Source organism: Penaeus vannamei, chromosome 11, assembly GCF_042767895.1.
Source record: "Penaeus vannamei isolate JL-2024 chromosome 11, ASM4276789v1, whole genome shotgun sequence".
Taxonomy (NCBI): Eukaryota; Metazoa; Arthropoda; class Malacostraca; order Decapoda; family Penaeidae; genus Penaeus; species Penaeus vannamei.
Window position 1 is genome coordinate 31,083,161 of NC_091559.1, and position 16,460 is coordinate 31,099,620.

The 16,460-nt window shown below is 37.8% G+C and overlaps 2 protein-coding genes across 17 annotated transcripts in view; one reads left to right on the forward strand and one right to left on the reverse strand.

The window, feature by feature from the left end:
• The window catches only part of ck (myosin-VIIa ck), an 87,080-nt gene extending 76,450 nt beyond the window's left edge, over positions 1-10,630 (forward strand). For all 5 annotated transcript variants that reach the window (XM_070127194.1, XM_070127191.1, XM_070127193.1 and 2 more), the window contains 12 exons: positions 649-953; positions 1,519-1,709; positions 2,126-2,244; positions 2,386-2,644; positions 3,097-3,234; positions 3,569-3,724; positions 4,275-4,503; positions 4,975-5,103; positions 5,590-5,686; positions 6,473-6,570; positions 7,619-7,788; positions 8,571-10,630. In XM_070127194.1, coding sequence (XP_069983295.1) covers positions 649-953; positions 1,519-1,709; positions 2,126-2,244; positions 2,386-2,644; positions 3,097-3,234; positions 3,569-3,724; positions 4,275-4,503; positions 4,975-5,103; positions 5,590-5,686; positions 6,473-6,570; positions 7,619-7,788; positions 8,571-8,777 — 2,098 coding nt within the window. In that variant the 3' untranslated portion in view covers positions 8,778-10,630. The remainder of the gene's footprint in view (positions 1-648; positions 954-1,518; positions 1,710-2,125; positions 2,245-2,385; positions 2,645-3,096; positions 3,235-3,568; positions 3,725-4,274; positions 4,504-4,974; positions 5,104-5,589; positions 5,687-6,472; positions 6,571-7,618; positions 7,789-8,570) is intronic.
• Positions 10,631-11,613: 983 nt separating this feature from the next.
• LOC113817068 (mucolipin-3) overlaps positions 11,614-16,460 on the reverse strand; it is a 39,932-nt gene continuing 35,085 nt past the window's right edge. For all 12 annotated transcript variants that reach the window (XM_070127206.1, XM_070127205.1, XM_070127204.1 and 9 more), the window contains 2 exons: positions 16,230-16,375; positions 11,614-16,094 (listed from right to left, as the gene is read on the reverse strand). In XM_070127206.1, coding sequence (XP_069983307.1) covers positions 16,052-16,094; positions 16,230-16,375 — 189 coding nt within the window. In that variant the 3' untranslated portion in view covers positions 11,614-16,051. The remainder of the gene's footprint in view (positions 16,095-16,229; positions 16,376-16,460) is intronic.

The window sequence follows — 16,460 nt, forward strand, 5'->3', positions numbered from 1 at the left end:
ACGGAAGAGAGGTAAAGGTAAAAGAGGGAGGGAGAAGACAGGGGGTTATGAGTTGGAGAGGGGGGGGAAAGATAAAAAAAGGAATTGAGGAGGGAGAAAAATGTGCAAAGGAGGAGGGGGAGGGAAAAGAGGAAGAGTAATAAGGTGAAGGATGGCAAGGGAAGGAGGGTGCTCGTAGGAAATCGAAAGAAGAGACAGGTGACAGGAGAGGGGAAAGGAAGCGCTAAAGAAGGGAAGGGCATGAGAAAGGGCACAGAGTAGAGGAAGTGGGTGAGAAAGCAGATAGAAAAGAGACAAGTGTGACCACGATAGGCAGACAAGACCTCTTATAACCTTGCCATAACCACACGAACCACAATTCACCCATTTCTCTTCTTAAAGAACCGCCATAACAACCACAGACCAAACAACTAAAAAAAAGTCACTCATTGCTCGTCTTAAAACAGAAAAAAATAAGAAACCTGTTCCATCCTCTTCTCACAGCAAAGCTCTATAAACTCATTCTTCCTCTCAAATAATAATAAAAAACGAATGGATAGATAAAGAAAAGAGATGGAATAAAATAATTAATTCCCCTTAGAAAAAAAAATAAAAAGAAAAACTAATCCCCCCTTCCCCTCCCTCTCCCTCCCTTCCCCCCCACCGCAGATACTCCGGCCCGAACCTGCCCAAGAACGACGTGATCATCGCCGTGAACTGGACGGGCGTGTACGTGGTGGACGACCAGGAGCAGGTCCTCCTCGAGCTCTCCTTCCCCGAGATCACCACCGTCTCCTGCAGCAAGACGCAGAAGGTGTACACGCAGACGTTCACCCTGTCCACCGTGCGGGGCGAGGAGTTCACGTTCCAGTCCCCCAACAGCGAGGACATCCGGGACCTCGTTGTGTACTTCCTCGAGGGCCTGAAGAAGAGGTCCAAGTTCGTCATTGCGCTGCAGGACTACAAGGCGCCGGGTGAGAGGACCGTTTCTTTCTTCTTTCTGTCTCTTTCTCTTTCTCTTTCTTTTTCTCTTTCTCTTTCTCTTTCTCTTTCTCTTTCTCTTTCTCTTTCTCTCTCTCTCTTTCTCTTTCTCTCTCTCTTTCTTTCTCTCTCTCTCCCTCTCTCTCTCTTTCTCTCTCTCATCTCTCCCTCTCTCTCTCTCTCTCCCTCTCTCTCTCTCTCTCTCTCTCCCTCTCTCTCTCTCTCTCTCTCTCTCTCTCTCTCTCCTTCTTCTTCTTCTTCTTCTTTTTCTTCTTCTTTTGGGAGATGGCTGTATCAACAACTGCAACATACCATAATCCCTTCAGAAAAAATAACCATTATCAAGCATATACCATAAAATCCACTTATGATAATTAAAACATGTAAGTGCTGATCAAAATTAAGCAAAGGAAGAACGGGTATGGATAACCAAATAAATATATCGAAACCAACTCTATGATACACAAAAATCACCGTATAAATAATAGATAAGAGATAACCTTGACAAAAATAATGAAATAACCTACTAAAATCTCACCTCTCCCCTCCCTTCTGCAGGCGAGAACTCCTCCTTCCTGACCTTCAGCAAGGGCGACCTGATCCTGCTGGAGGAGGACTCTTCGGGGGAAACCGTCATGAACGCGGGCTGGTGCGTGGGTCGCTGCGAGAGGACGACCGAGCGCGGAGACTTCCCGGCCGAGACTGTCTACGTGCTGCCCGCCGTCACCAAGCCGCCGCCGGACATCTTGGTGGGTTGGGGCTCACATCTTTGGATTTTTTTATTTTTATTTTTTTTTTTTTTTTTTTTTTGTCGTTGTTGTTATTGTTTTTTGAGGGGGAAGGGTCGGTGGTAGTTTACTTTTGGTTGTCATTTAGATATCTTTTTGAAGGGTGATTATTTTCATGTTACTAGATTGAGGTGGTGTTTTTTTTTTCTTCATTTTTTTTTGGGGGGGGGGCGGAGGGGAGGGGTAGTAAAGGGCTATTGTTAAACATTTATTTCGAAATTTCCTTGATTTTCTCCTTACGTGTGTTTCTCGTCTCCGTTCTAGGTAATCAGACAGATTGATGAGCACTTTAAACCTTGCTTCATCTGTTTTATCTGTTTTTCGAGTCACTTCTTCCAAAAAGACACTAACCCCCTACCCCTTCCCCCTTCCCCCAGGCCCTGTTCACCGCGGAGGGAGCCGAGCACGGCCGGAAGCTGTTCACGCCGCAGGTGAACGGCTCCGACACCCACGAGAAGCCTCACACGCTGGAAGAATACGCGCTGGATCACTTCAGGTAAGGCGGAGGGCGCTCGGAGGAGGCTGGCGTGCCGGCGGTCTGTTTTCCCAGTAATTTCTGTTATCTGTTATTGTTTGATATAGATAGAAAGAGGTAGTCGCGTAGATACTGATACAAGACTGATTTGTTTCCACCCAGACCGCCACCGAAGCGCACGGTCTCGCGCGCCATCACGCTGACGTCGGCGCGGCGACCGGCGAGCGAGTGTCTGTGGAAGTACTCGCGCGACCCCATCAAGCAGCCGCTGCTCAAGAAGCTGCTGCACAAGGAGGAGCTCGCTCAAGAGGCCGTCTACGCCTTCAACGCCATCCTCAAGTACATGGGCGACCTCCCCTCCAGGAGGAACCGCCAGGGCAACGACCTCACCGACCAGATCTTCGACGGCCCGCTCAAGCATGTGAGTTCGCTCGGCAGCAGGTCCACGGGGCTGCGAAGGGCTCTAAGAAAGGCTCTAGGAAGGGCTCCAGGAAGGTCTTGAAAGGGATGGGGGTTCTAATAAGTTGTTCACGGGTGCAAAATAGTTCTAAGTTGTTCTTTAAGAGTAGCTAAGAGGCTTTATGCAGGCGTTAAAAAAAACATTGAAGTGTTATAGTTCAAAGAGCAGTTTTAAAACGTTTGATGATGTAAGATTTTTTTTTCATGAGCGGAAATCAGAAGTCTAAGAAGATATTTAAAAAAAGGTTATAAGTTTCCAAAGTCCACAAAACAAGAGCCAAAAACTCAGAACAATGACCTAACTGTTTTATTGATGAAGATTTTTCCTTTTGACGCATTTCTTTTCTTCACGTCACCGCCTCATCCACAAATTCACCCCCAAATAATTTTTCTTTCCCTCGCCGCCCACTTCAGGAGATCCTACGAGACGAGATCTACTGCCAGGTGATGAAACAGCTGACAGACAACAGGAACAGAATCAGCGAGGAGCGAGGATGGGAACTCATGTGGCTGGCGACGGGCCTCTTCGCCTGCTCGCAAAATCTTATCAAGGTGTGTGAGGTTGCTGCTTCTCATTTATATGTTATCTCATTTATATGTGCGGGGAGGTTGCATGTAGGTGTGTGTGTGTTGGAGAGGCAGAAAGAGGATGCTGAAGGGGGTGTATATGTATGCATGCGATTGCCATCTTTTGTGTACACTTAAATGCATTTCGGATGGCTTGTATATCAGAGAGAAAGGTGAGTAATAAGGTAAAACGTAAGTTATTTGACTTTTCTTCTCTCAACGTCCAAAAAGACCAACATCCTCTCCTCTCTCTCCTCCTCCTCTGCTTCCCACCACCTTTATCGGCCTTCCCTCACTCCCCTCTTTCCATCCCCACCAGGAGCTGACCCAGTTCCTGAGGACGCGACGCCATCCCATCGCCCAGGACTCCCTCCACCGGCTGCAGAAGACGCTGAAGCAGGGGCAGAGGAAGTACCCGCCACACCAGGTGGAGGTCGAGGCTATCCACCACAAGACCACGCAGATCTTCCATAAGGTGAGGCGCTTGTTGGTTTGTTTATTTACTTATTTTTTAATGTTTGTTGTCTTCTTCGAGATATGTTGCGTTTTATATTTTGTTTATTTATTTCTTTGCTCTGTTTCGCTTTGTTGTCTATTTAATTTTTGGTTTTATTTTGTTTTGAGCATTTATTTCATGTTTTAACTCGAAATTTTACTCGTATCAGAACAGGACTAAGATTAATTCAATTTCTCTTTGTCTCCTTCCACTTTTCTCATTTCTCCTATCCCCTCCTCTCACGCCTTTCGCTTCCCACTCCGATTTCCCCCACCTCCTTTTGTCCCCCCCTTTCTAATTTTCTTCCTCCTTCCTCTACATCCCTCTTATCCTAACACCCCCACTCTCTTCTCTTCCTTATCCCCTTCCCCTTCCGTCTCCTTCCCCCTTCCACCCCCACCGTCTCCTTCACCCTCTTCCCCCTCCACCCCCACCCTCCGCCTCCCTTCCCCCTCCACCCCCACCGTCTCCCCCTTCACCCTCTTCCCCCTCCACCCCCACCCTCCGCCTCCGTCCCCCTCCCCCGCAGGTCTACTTCCCCGACGACACCGACGAGGCCTTCGAGGTGGACTCCTCGACGCGCGCCAAGGACTTCTGCGCCTCCATCGCCCACCGCCTCAACCTCAAGAGCTCCGAGGGCTTCTCGCTCTTCGTCAAGATCGCCGACAAGGTCATCTCCGTGCCCGAGGGAGACTTCTTCTTCGACTTCGTGCGCCACCTCACCGACTGGATCAAGAAGGCGCGGCCATCCAGGGACGGTGAGGGACGAGGCCGAGCTGGCTGGCGCTCGGATTTTTTTTTTTTTTTTTTTTTTTTTTTTTTTTTGTGTGTGTGTATGTGATTATTTGTGTATGCGTATGTGTTTGTGCGTGCGTGTGTGTGTGTGTGTGTGCTTGTTTATGTGTTCGCGCGCGCGTGTGTGTGTGTGTGTGTCGGGGACGGTTAAAGCCGTTGTTATTTTTGAATTGGGTCAGATATGTTTAGAGCTTTTTCCCCCCCAAGAAATTCACAATTTTCTGATTGTTATGTTTTAATTGGATCAGATTTGATTAGAGTTTTTTCCCCTAAGAAATTCACAATCTTTTTATTGTCATTTTTTAATTGGGTCAGATATGATGTGAGCCCCCCCCCCAAAAAAAAAAAAATCACATTTTTTCTTTCTTTCTCTATTCCTCTTCTTTTCTTTTTTTGTTTTTGTCTCATGCCTGGTCTCGTCCCCTCCCCCGCAGGCACGACGCCGCACTTCACGTACCAGGTGTTCTTCATGAAGAAGCTGTGGACGAACACGGTGCCCGGGAAGGACCGCAACGCCGACATCATCTTCCACTTCCACCAGGAGCTTCCCAAACTCCTTAGAGGCGAGTTATTGCTTTTAAACCCTATTAGTAGTTTTTGTTTTGATGTGTGATCGTTACAAGCCTTTTTATTTTTCTCTCGCGCTTTCATTTTATTCCCAGTATAACGGTAAACGACCCAATAAATATTTATTATAAGGACATTCATATAAACAGAAGTAGATGTATTTCTATCAGTCTAGATATGCATGTGTACCGAATAGATATATAGATAAATGTATAGTTATCAGGCAGATAGACAGGTATGCATATATTTATGTGTATATACTTGTCCGAATGTCGGATATTCCACAATTTTAACAAACTGGCTGATTGTATTTAAACCATAGTAGTGTTTTTGATTAGGTGTGTGATCGTTAAAAGCATTTTTATTTTTCTCCCGAGCTTCCTTTTTAACCTTGTTATTTTGTTATTTAGTTATCAGTTATTTCATTTACCATTTATTAACCATTTATTTACATGTCAATTAATTTAATGTTGTTCGTTCAGGTTATCACAGATGCACGAAGGACGAGGCAGCCCGGCTTGCTGCGCTTGTCTACCGCGTGCGTTTCGGCGAGAGCAAGCAGGAACTTGCTCATATCCCGTAAGGCTTCCCTTTTATCATTTTCTTGTTGTTTGTCCCTATTTTATGTGATGATATTATTTTTAATCTTCTTATTTGAGTTATTTAGGTGATGATGGTGATATTAGGCGGGGTGTTTTTTTTTCTGTATTCAAACGTAGGGGTAATTATTAACTTTTGCCGTATTATTGGTTACTTCGTGTAGGTTTTATGAGGTTTAATGGCGTAGAAAAATGAGATGTTGATGGTAAGTTAATTAAATGAGAGAAATAACGAACGTAAACTTATTGTTGGATTATATAAATGGTAAGTGATGAATAGTTAATATTGGATAAAGACAAAGGAAATAAAACTTGGAAAAATAGACATAGAAGCGTAGAAAAACAGGTTCTTTTAGTGTATTATCATCTTTGAATTGTCACCATTATTATTGTCAATGTAATTTTATATCTCCAGAAAAAGTATGAGTATTATCATTATTATTATTGTTATTATTATTGTTATTTTATATCTCCAGAAAAAGTATGATTATTATTTTGAACATCATTAGTAGTAGTAGTAATAGTAACATCATATTCCTTAATATTGATTTTACTATTGTTATTATTATTATAATTAGCAGTAGTAGCAGTTGTTGTTATATCAGTATTATTATTATTATTATTATCATTATTATTATTATTATCATTATTATTATATTATATTATCATTAGTAGTAGTAGTAGTAATTGTATCATTACCATCATTATCAGTATCAACATCATTATTGCTATTATTACTATTACAATTCCCATTCCCTCCCCGCAGAACGATGCTGAGGGACCTGATCCCCGCCGACCTGGCCAAGGCTCAGAGCACCAACGAGTGGAAGAGAGTCATCGTTCAGCACTACAACAACGACGCGGGTGAGGCGGCCGTTGTGTGTACATTCCAGGGGCCGGATTCTCAGACGCGTTAAGGCGACTTATCTCCTTTAGGCGCCTTAACTTACGACCGAGCGATCTTATATACACAGAGCAAGGGAGCTGCTATGTTGGTGCGAGTTAAGGCGACTTAGGTTATGGCAGGAGGAGAGCAGCCTTTAGCGCTTCACGGCGGGCGGGAAAGCAACACTTTTAGCGCTTATAGAAGGGAAATACAGCAGGACGGTTAAGGCTTTTAGCGCGCCTTAACTTAAGGCTTTAGAGAATCCGGTCCCAGGGATTTTCCCTTCTCCCTCGACTTCAATAACCTTCCCCCATCCGTAGCCCCCACCCCCCACCCCATCCTCCCCCAAAACCTCACCAACCTCCAAACTTCCTCTCGAAACCCGCTACCCTAATTCCCTCCCAACCTCACCAACCTTCTCTTCAACGTCACCAACCTCCCCCTCACGCCCTCACAACCTCACCCTAACCTCCGCGCCCTCAGCCTCACTAACCTCCTCTTTTCTCTCCTCCTCCTCCCCTCAACCTCACATTAACCTCACCTTCCCCCTCACCCTCCGCCCTCTCAACCTCATCAACCTCCTCTTTCACCCGATCTCCTCCCCCTCAACCTCCCCAACCTCCTCTTCCTCCTCCCCCTCACCCTCCCCAACCTCCTTTTCCCCCTCCACATCCGTTCCCTCGCCCCGTCAACCTCGCCAAACTTCTCTCCAACGTCACCAACCTCTCCCTCACGCCCTCACCTCCTCCTCTCAACCTCCCGAACCTCTTCTTCGCCCTCAACCTCCCCAACCACATCTTCCCCCTCCTCCACCTCTTCCCCTCCCCCTCCTCCACCCCTCAACCTCCCCAACCTCCTCCCCATCCACCCCCAACCTCCTCTTCCCCCTCCCCCTCCTCCTCCACCTCTTCCTCTCCCCGTCCTCCACCCCTCAACCTCCCCAACCTCCTCCCCATCCACCCCCCAACCTCCTCTTCCCCCTCCACCCCTCCACCCCTCTAACCCCCTCTCCCCCTCCACCCGCAGGCATGAGCCCCGAGGAAGCCAAGATCGCGTTCCTGAAGGTGATCTACCGCTGGCCCACCTTCGGCTCGGCCTTCTTCGAGGTCAAGCAGACGACGGACCCCAACTACCCCGAGCACCTCCTCATCGCCATCAACAAGCAGGGCGTGTCGCTCATACATCCCGTTTCCAAGGTGAGTTGCTGGTGGTGTTTTTCTCTTTGTTTTTTTTATTTTTTTTTTATTTTTTTTTTTTTTGGTTTTCTTTTTAGTCTTCTCCCCTTTTTTTGGTTTTCTTTAGTTTTATTTTAGTTTTAGTTTTTATTATTTTCTTTTTAGTCTTCTCTTTTCTTTTCTTTTTCGTCATTTTTTAGTCTTGTTTACAGTCTTTTCTCCATTTTAGTCTTCTTTTCTTTTCTTTCTTAGTCTCCTTTTCTTTTCTTTCTTAGTCTCCTTTTCTTTTCTTTCTTAGTCTTCTTTTCCTTTCTTTCTTTGTCTTCTTGTCTTTTTTAGTCTTCCTTTCTTTTATTTCTAAGTCTTTTCTTTCTTCTCTTCTTTTCTTTTCTTTTTTTAGTCCTCTTTTTTACAGTCTTGGTATTTATCGATATAATGTATTTTGGTGTTAGTTTTTAAAAAAATCAACAAGCCTCTTTCTTTTACAAATTATCCACATACAGAATGTTCACGTTTGATATTTTAAACAAATAATAACTGTGCTGGACATCAAAGGTCATATAGCACTAAGGTAAAGTATTGTGCTGAAAGGGGCAAAGTTCCTCAAGTTTCAACGGTCCTATGGTAAGACAGGATGTTAGTGAAAGGGGTAGAAAACCGGACAAGTCAAGGAGTCCGATAGATATGGATAGAAAGAGAAAAAGGGCGAAGGGACAGAGGGGTAATTTCTCCCCCCTCCCCCATTCAGAAAAGACGAAAAGATCCCCTTCGTACATGAAATTCACCCCCGTTCTTTTCCCCAGGAAATCCTCGTGACCAACCCGTTCACCCGCATCAGCAATTGGTCCTCAGGCAACACCTACTTCCACATGACCATCGGCAACTTGGTCCGCGGCTCCAAGCTGTTGTGTGAAACTTCCCTCGGCTACAAGATGGATGACCTTCTGACGTCATATATCTCCCTTATGTTGACCAATATGAATAAACAAAAGACTCTAAGGCTCAAATAGGACATGGGGAGAGTTAGGATTATTAATTAATAGGGTTGATGTTGATTATATTATCTTTTTTATATATGAATACTTTTTTAAATTATTGTAGGGAAGTTGATATTTTTTATTTCAATTTACCCTTGTAGCAATTAACCAAGAAAAAAGTATTATTGGGTTAGGTCATATATGCAATACATGCATTGTGTTTATATATGCACACCCATAGGCATACAGACTTGTATAAGAAAAAATGATTTTCTACTTTCCCTAAAAGGCTTCCAGATTTTTACGTCTAGTGAACGGAAAATTGTGGTATTATAACTTGAGAATTTATTGTTAGCGTTACAATGCAAAACCTTTTATTCCTGCCATTTTCTTTCCTATTGTGCAATGTACAACTTTTCTTCCACCTTTAGTATGCAAAATTGTAATGAAAGTGATTTGAGAGGATACAGCAGTGGTAGCATTAGCAAATGAAAATGCTTAGTATGTGAAAGGAAAAATATCACATGTTTTAGCCTTTCAAGCATACTATTGTGATCTTTTACTGTGAAATTGTTGACTATTTTTCTGTATCTAGAGGATGGGGGGTCTTGATGTTATTTTTTCTGCTTCGTAAGTTTAAATCTAAATCCTATATAAAGATTAATAAAAATAAAGTTTGCTCAGAAACAGATTAGGATATAGATTCTCCAAAGGCGTATGAAGAATATTTGGCGATACCTCACTTACGAAAAGTGATAATGCATTGTTTCTGTTTTACTGTCTCCTCTCCCCAAGTAGCTTTAACTTTTTGAATTGTTACATGCATATATATATACATATACATATATATATATATATATATATATATATATATATATATATATATATATATATATATATATATATATATATATGCATGTATAGAATGTCACTCACTCGAAGGATTGTGCTAAAAAATCATAAGGTACTTGTAACAAACAAGGTTAAAAAATATGTAATAGGTAATCATTCCCCTTTAAGTACTTTCGTAAGCAGATTTAGTCACTGAGAGCTAAACCTAGAGAAAGAGAGAGAGAGAGAGAGAGACTTGGCTCACACAAATAATGGTTTTCAAATCATAAATTTCCGATTGTTCTTTAGGTAACATTTAAGGTTTATTTTTTATTTGCTAAGTAAATATATATATACATATACATATATAAATATGGTTAGCTATATATTATAGTTTATTCTGATCAAAGGCACAATTAAGCATTTCAGATTTTTTTCTTGTTTGTAGCCTAATAAAATGTATTGATTTCCAACCTGGGTATATTATTATTTTTTCTTTTTTTTCATATCAAACTATTATCTTTGTTATAATTGTACATTGGAAATTTTACCATTCCAATTTGGCAAAGATGGTTTTTGTAACGAGTTTACAGATTCCTGGTGTTATTTATGAATGCTGTACATACTGTTTATTGGTTTTATATATTAAGGCAATTCTTCTCTTCCAATAGAATAATCAATGCAGATGAAGTTCCATTTACGTTTATTATTTTCCTGGACGTTTTATTATTCTATATTACGTCCGTCTACAAACTGAACTGTTTAATCCTATGGAGGATACATAGATATCACATTCTGTGTATTCTTTACCTTTTGTAGAAGTGTTAGATTTTTTTTTTTTTTTTTTTTTTGTTAGTTGGACTATTATTTGACGAAACTTGTGCATGCATTTTACTTATATTTCTTTTCCTTTTCTATTCCGTTCAATCTTTTCTTTTTAATTTCATCATGAGGTATTTGGATTCATATCCCATTTGATTTCACTTCTTCAGATTCATTGTCATTTTAAATGATGGACTTGATTTATTCATAGTCTAAATAAAAAGGCATGCAGTTTAGTTTGTTTTGTTTTTTCCTTTTCATTCTTAAATTTTGTTTGAATACAAAGATGTAAACTGTAAGTACAGTTCTTCATTACAGTAAAATATTACAAGGATTACTCACTATATGTATCTGTTATAGTGGAAGATCTTAAACTTGATTGCTATACTCATACACTTGAAATCATTAATCAGTACAACATTGCATGGAGAACAGCTATTAATCAAGGTTATATAAGACTCATCAACTTATTCAACTTCTATGAAAAGTCAGTAATGCTGGAATCCAACTCTGAAAAAAAATATTTTTAAAAATCTTTCTGTAAACACTGTAGTTTTAATAGTATATTCCTTCTGGAGACTTCAAAAAAGTAATTACGTACAAATACAAAATAACAAGCAAAAGTGATAATTCTTCCTCCAATACAGGAAGTGCATTTAAAATGCTGATACCAGTTATAATTCTATCTGCTTCTATATGCAGTTAACATATGGGACAAAACTGATTATATGAATTTTACTGTTTGTTAGTGAATAATGTCTGAGTACTTACAGCTAGCAAAACTAGACCCTACTTTCATGACAATAATGCTTCTATCTTTTTATATGATTTTCTATTGATTTAACCTTTTTTCTTTAGGAGAGTTTGTTTCTATCACAGACCTGTAATAAAAATTACAAGTTTGTTAGCTATATTGTTTCAATGTCATGTTAACACTTCAAATCTTTATAATTTACACAAAAAACTGAATAAATTTAATATATTGTAAACATATACATATATATATATATATATATATATATATATATATATATATATATATATATATATATATATATATATATATATATATATATATATATATATATATATATATATATATATATATATATATATATATATATATATATATATATATATATATATACTTCTACAAAATCACATTGATACTGGGGATGATACAAATACGTAAAATCTATTAAAAAATCAAACAGGATTTATTTCTTCATTTTATTTACAAATGAGTAATTCACTCTACAATGTATTTCCAGACATGCATTGGTATATGTAATTATATATAATACTATTTCTTCTCTTATACAAAGTTTCTTCCTCTTCATTCCATAACTTAACCCAGTGTTTTCTTCAATTGCTTCACAGCATAATAAAAAACTTTAAATAATGAACAATTAAATATGAGGAGAGGAGTAGCAGCAAATAATAATGTAAGTAAAAGAAAAAACTAAATTAAATCTGAAATATAAAATTCTGCTTTTGAAAGAAATGCATATAAAAGACATATGTCCTTTTTTTTATCAATTACAAAATGTATTTTAAAAAATCAGCTAAAGGAAATGAAATTCATTTTAAGAAAAAAATGATTTTTTTTTTTGTTTTTTACAAAATGTCACACATTTTATGAGAGGCATCTCAAGAAAATTGCAAAGAAGGGAAAAGGACAAAATAGAAAAATGAAAACATATAAGATGGCAAGAATAAATAATCACAAGTAACATTTCCAGATAAATAGAAATAAAGCATTACAGGAAACATACATGTTCTTCTGAAAAATAAAAAAATAAAAGAAATAAGAAACTAAAATACATTATAATCACATTAAGTATACTCTATACCCTATAAATCTTTCCGACTTACAAACTTACAGATATCTGATATTATTTTAAATCATTATATAGACAGCCATCCTCAAAATACTCACTTTGACATTCAGTAATTACAGGAATGTATTTTACAGGAATATTTACAAGTGAATGTACAACAAGGCAAGCATAAGTTATTATGACTACTTTAGTGTAAGCTATAATCTCTCTTACTTATCAACTGCTATGACTTTATCTGTTATCATGATAATGATGAGGACGTGAATGAATTTGTGACAAAGACATCATGAATATTTTCTAAGTCATTGTAATATCTAAGATATAAGTATGGTCTAAAACAAGTAAGTAAAATAACAGTTCACCTAAAGAATAATAGTATTACTGAAGATAAAACAAAGCAAAAATCTGTTTAGATTATATAAAATAATCTGAACTTATTTCCAAAAGCACCTATACTTACATTATTTAAAAAGGATTAATATAAGTAACTATGAGCCCAACGACTGCATGGAAAAGTCACAGCTGAATGAATCTGTATTGAAAATCTGTAAATAATTAATATTTACACTTCATTAAAAAATTAATTACTATTTTAGTCTCAGGAAATTTTTCTTCTGAAAAAGATCTAAAATAAATGAATAAATAAAAACCATGATATCCGTAACAATATTGAAAGAATATTATTAAAGTTACAAACTTTAGTTTAAAAAATATCTGTAATTAGTGTTCAATAATATTTCCCTTAGCTTGCAAGGCTTTTCCGTAACATGTCATTCAAGCTTCCTCCTTTCCGAAAGTCAAATTTTCTGTTTTTCTCGAAGATTATAAAGATTTTCTTTACCTAAAAAATAACATTCTTTTTCACATAAAGAAGTGCCTATCATATATTCAACAATACAATTATCAACCCACTGCCACCAGGAATGGCATGTTGTATATATGCCTACTGTATTATTGTCTTTATACATATTGGGCTCCACAAATACTTAGTCCCCAATGATTCAGCTACTAGTCCTGTTTATCCTTTCCTTGACTTTTGGATTTTTTTCTTTCTATTTTTTGAGGCGATCAGTATTGTTAGTCATTATATAATAATAATGTCAATAAAATAATGCATCCATATCAATAGCATTATAAAAAAAAAAATCAGAAAAGTCAACAAAAGGGAAAATTAGGCCTACTGACTGACTTTTTGTTGGCTAAGCATTGTTGAATCATCTAAGTGTAAACATATTTCACAAAACAAAACTACAGTGAGCACTACATGTTCCTAGTGACAACAGGTTAAACTATACCCGTCTTCTGCATTGGTTCATTGTTTACAAACATGGATATCATATCATATAAAAATATTTCCATTATAATAAGTCTCCTGTGCTATTTAACCATTGTTCTGTGTTAATTGCCCTTTTCTGTCCGTACATCTGCTGTCTAGTAATTTGTGATTTGTTTGTGACTGATAGCAATGAGATGAAGAAAATTGTTCCATTATATATTAGGTTATACTATAATTTCTGGACATCACAAAATTACTTTACTATATACTCTTGAGGAAATCAAATATGTTACTTAACCTTTTTTATTTATTTGCATTTGAGTTGTCATATCATTACAAAATAGATCCTGTCAAAATTACAATGAATAGAACAAAATAATGAAAAGAAAAATACTGTGAACAAAGAACACTTTTAGTTCAATATCTGGTACATGTACACTTCAGTATGCATTTATGCATTATCTCTATATATCCCTTTCAGTAGTGTCCTAATTCAAGCAAATATTTACAAACATATCATTCAATGGCATGAAATATACAAATGATACACATATATAAAATTGAGATAAAAATAAGTGGGTGACTCATACTAAACATTAACACACAGAAGAAAAGTGTAATATTAATGAATAAAATCATAAAAATAACAAGACCTGAGCATTATCCCCTCTTACTAACACTTCCTAAATTATAGACTAACTTGTAATCTTTCTTTCTTACCATATTTATTTCCATTTCCATTTTCCAAATCTTAAAAACAAACTTCTATAAGATGTATAAAATGTCAGCCACATGCAGTAGTTCCACTTTGTGACTAATATATCACAATATGCATATAGCAATTACTGGAAAATCACAAGGGATAAAATACACCAATGGATGGTATAGTAATAGAATGGGAAAAATAGTTTACGTATTCAGTTACTATTGATGCAAAAGCTTCACATTTGCCAAATGACAGATTCCTGATGCACTTTAAGGAAAATACTACTATATACTGAAAGCCCTACATGATTACAGAAAGAGAAATGAAATGCCCCAAAGCTGGCTTAATACATATGCATAACCCAATGAGATAAAATTCAAAACTTGAGCTACAGATACACAGCATTGAGAAGCTGTTTGTCACATGGTCTTTGGCATGACAGCCGTATATGGATAGAAAGCCCTAATTGTGGAAAGACTTAATGACTATCTTCTAATTTGATAATCTTTTGCAAGATTGATTACCTCTTACTGCAAAGCACTCAAAACTGTGCAAGTAAAAAAGTACAAAATACTATTTCAAACATCATAAACTTTTTAAAAATGCTCAGTGACTGGTAAATGTAATGGCATATTAATAACTGCAGTATGTACTTGTCAAGAGACTATGTATTAAAGTTGGTTGTCTTTTCCACTCTATTCCAGAGACTAGAGTTCTTATTAGTGCAAAGTGCAGAACTTTGAAGCCATTTCAAAACTTGTTTTTCCTCTTTTTCATTCTTTCATGTGAAGCACAATTGTCAAATCATGAAATTAAATTCTATAAATCAGAGAATCAAATTCAACCCTTAAAAAGAAACAAAAACAGAGAAAAAGAAGACATGGGCCTGTCTAATAATTCCTTACAAGAAAAGGAGGAAACATATTAGCTAATACTTTCTGTAAAAAATCACAGAAAACAGAATAAACAAAAAGAAACAAACAAGAAAATATATATACTAATTAGTAATCATCTTTAAATAAAATGAAAGGAACTCAATGCTGCCAATGAGGATTATAATAATGGTTGCCAATCGAGATTCAGTGCCTACAAACGACACTTAAAAAAATAACAATTAGAAATAAATAGAATTACATATTCCATAACTACTGACTTGTGTCATGATTGGCAGTTAGCTAATATCTATGTACAAGTAATAACACAGTTGTTTTATAAGGATGTGAGAGGAGACAATTGGAATGAGCATATTCATTCCATTTTTTTTCTTTTTTTTGGGGGGGGATGGGGGAGAGGGAGAGGTAAACATATTTCATACTGGATACAGTGAGTATATTAACCATCAGTAATGGAGCTAAGAAATAAGGCAGAAAAGTGATATAAAAATAATAACGTAAATATGGTATTTCAGTGGAGCAATTGCAAGTATTTACAACAGGAGGTCAGCGCATCCCACCAGATGTGTCATCACAGTACAAATACAAAAATGATCAAGTAATGGTGGCAGTAGTAGTAGCAGTAGTAGTAATAGTAGTAGTATATTATATCATAATCATATCATGAATATGAATAAGAATGGAACCAGAGTTAAAAGGGCACAGGAGAGGAAGGGGGGTAGGTGGGGATAGAAATGGGTGTGGAGAAAATGGAGAACACAATGGGAAAGAGAAGGCATACAGGCAAGAGAGGAGAAAGAAAGGGGAAAGGGAGGATGAGGAAAAATGCATGACTCCTGAAATCTCTTTTGGTGTAAATCACAACAAAGATTGTAGGGAATATGGCTTGGTACTGTAAGCAACACGCACAGCTAGCATGTAGTTGCAAACACCTTTGTCTACGTGATTAGGGGCTCATACTCCTGGCTGTCACCTCTTCTTCTGTGTGGGGTGAAAAAGAAGAGGAAAATAATAAGGATGATGATAATCAAAATAATTATAATAATACATATACTTATCATATACACATACTTGAAATTCATGTTCAAAATTTTGCAAGGCTGCCCAAATACTTACTCATGTCCACAGCAACAGAAAGAGTTGATGACATCATGGATAGTACGGTCACCATCGTCATGGAAGACACCACTGGAGGGCTCTTCTGTGCACTCATTCACAAACACCATCAGATCCGACTCAGGAAAGCCGTCGTCATAGTATTTCTGCGAGGGGAAAAAAGGGGATGGCAGAAGGGAAAATAAGAGAATGAAAATGCAGGTAGAAATAAAAAAAAATCAAAACCCCATA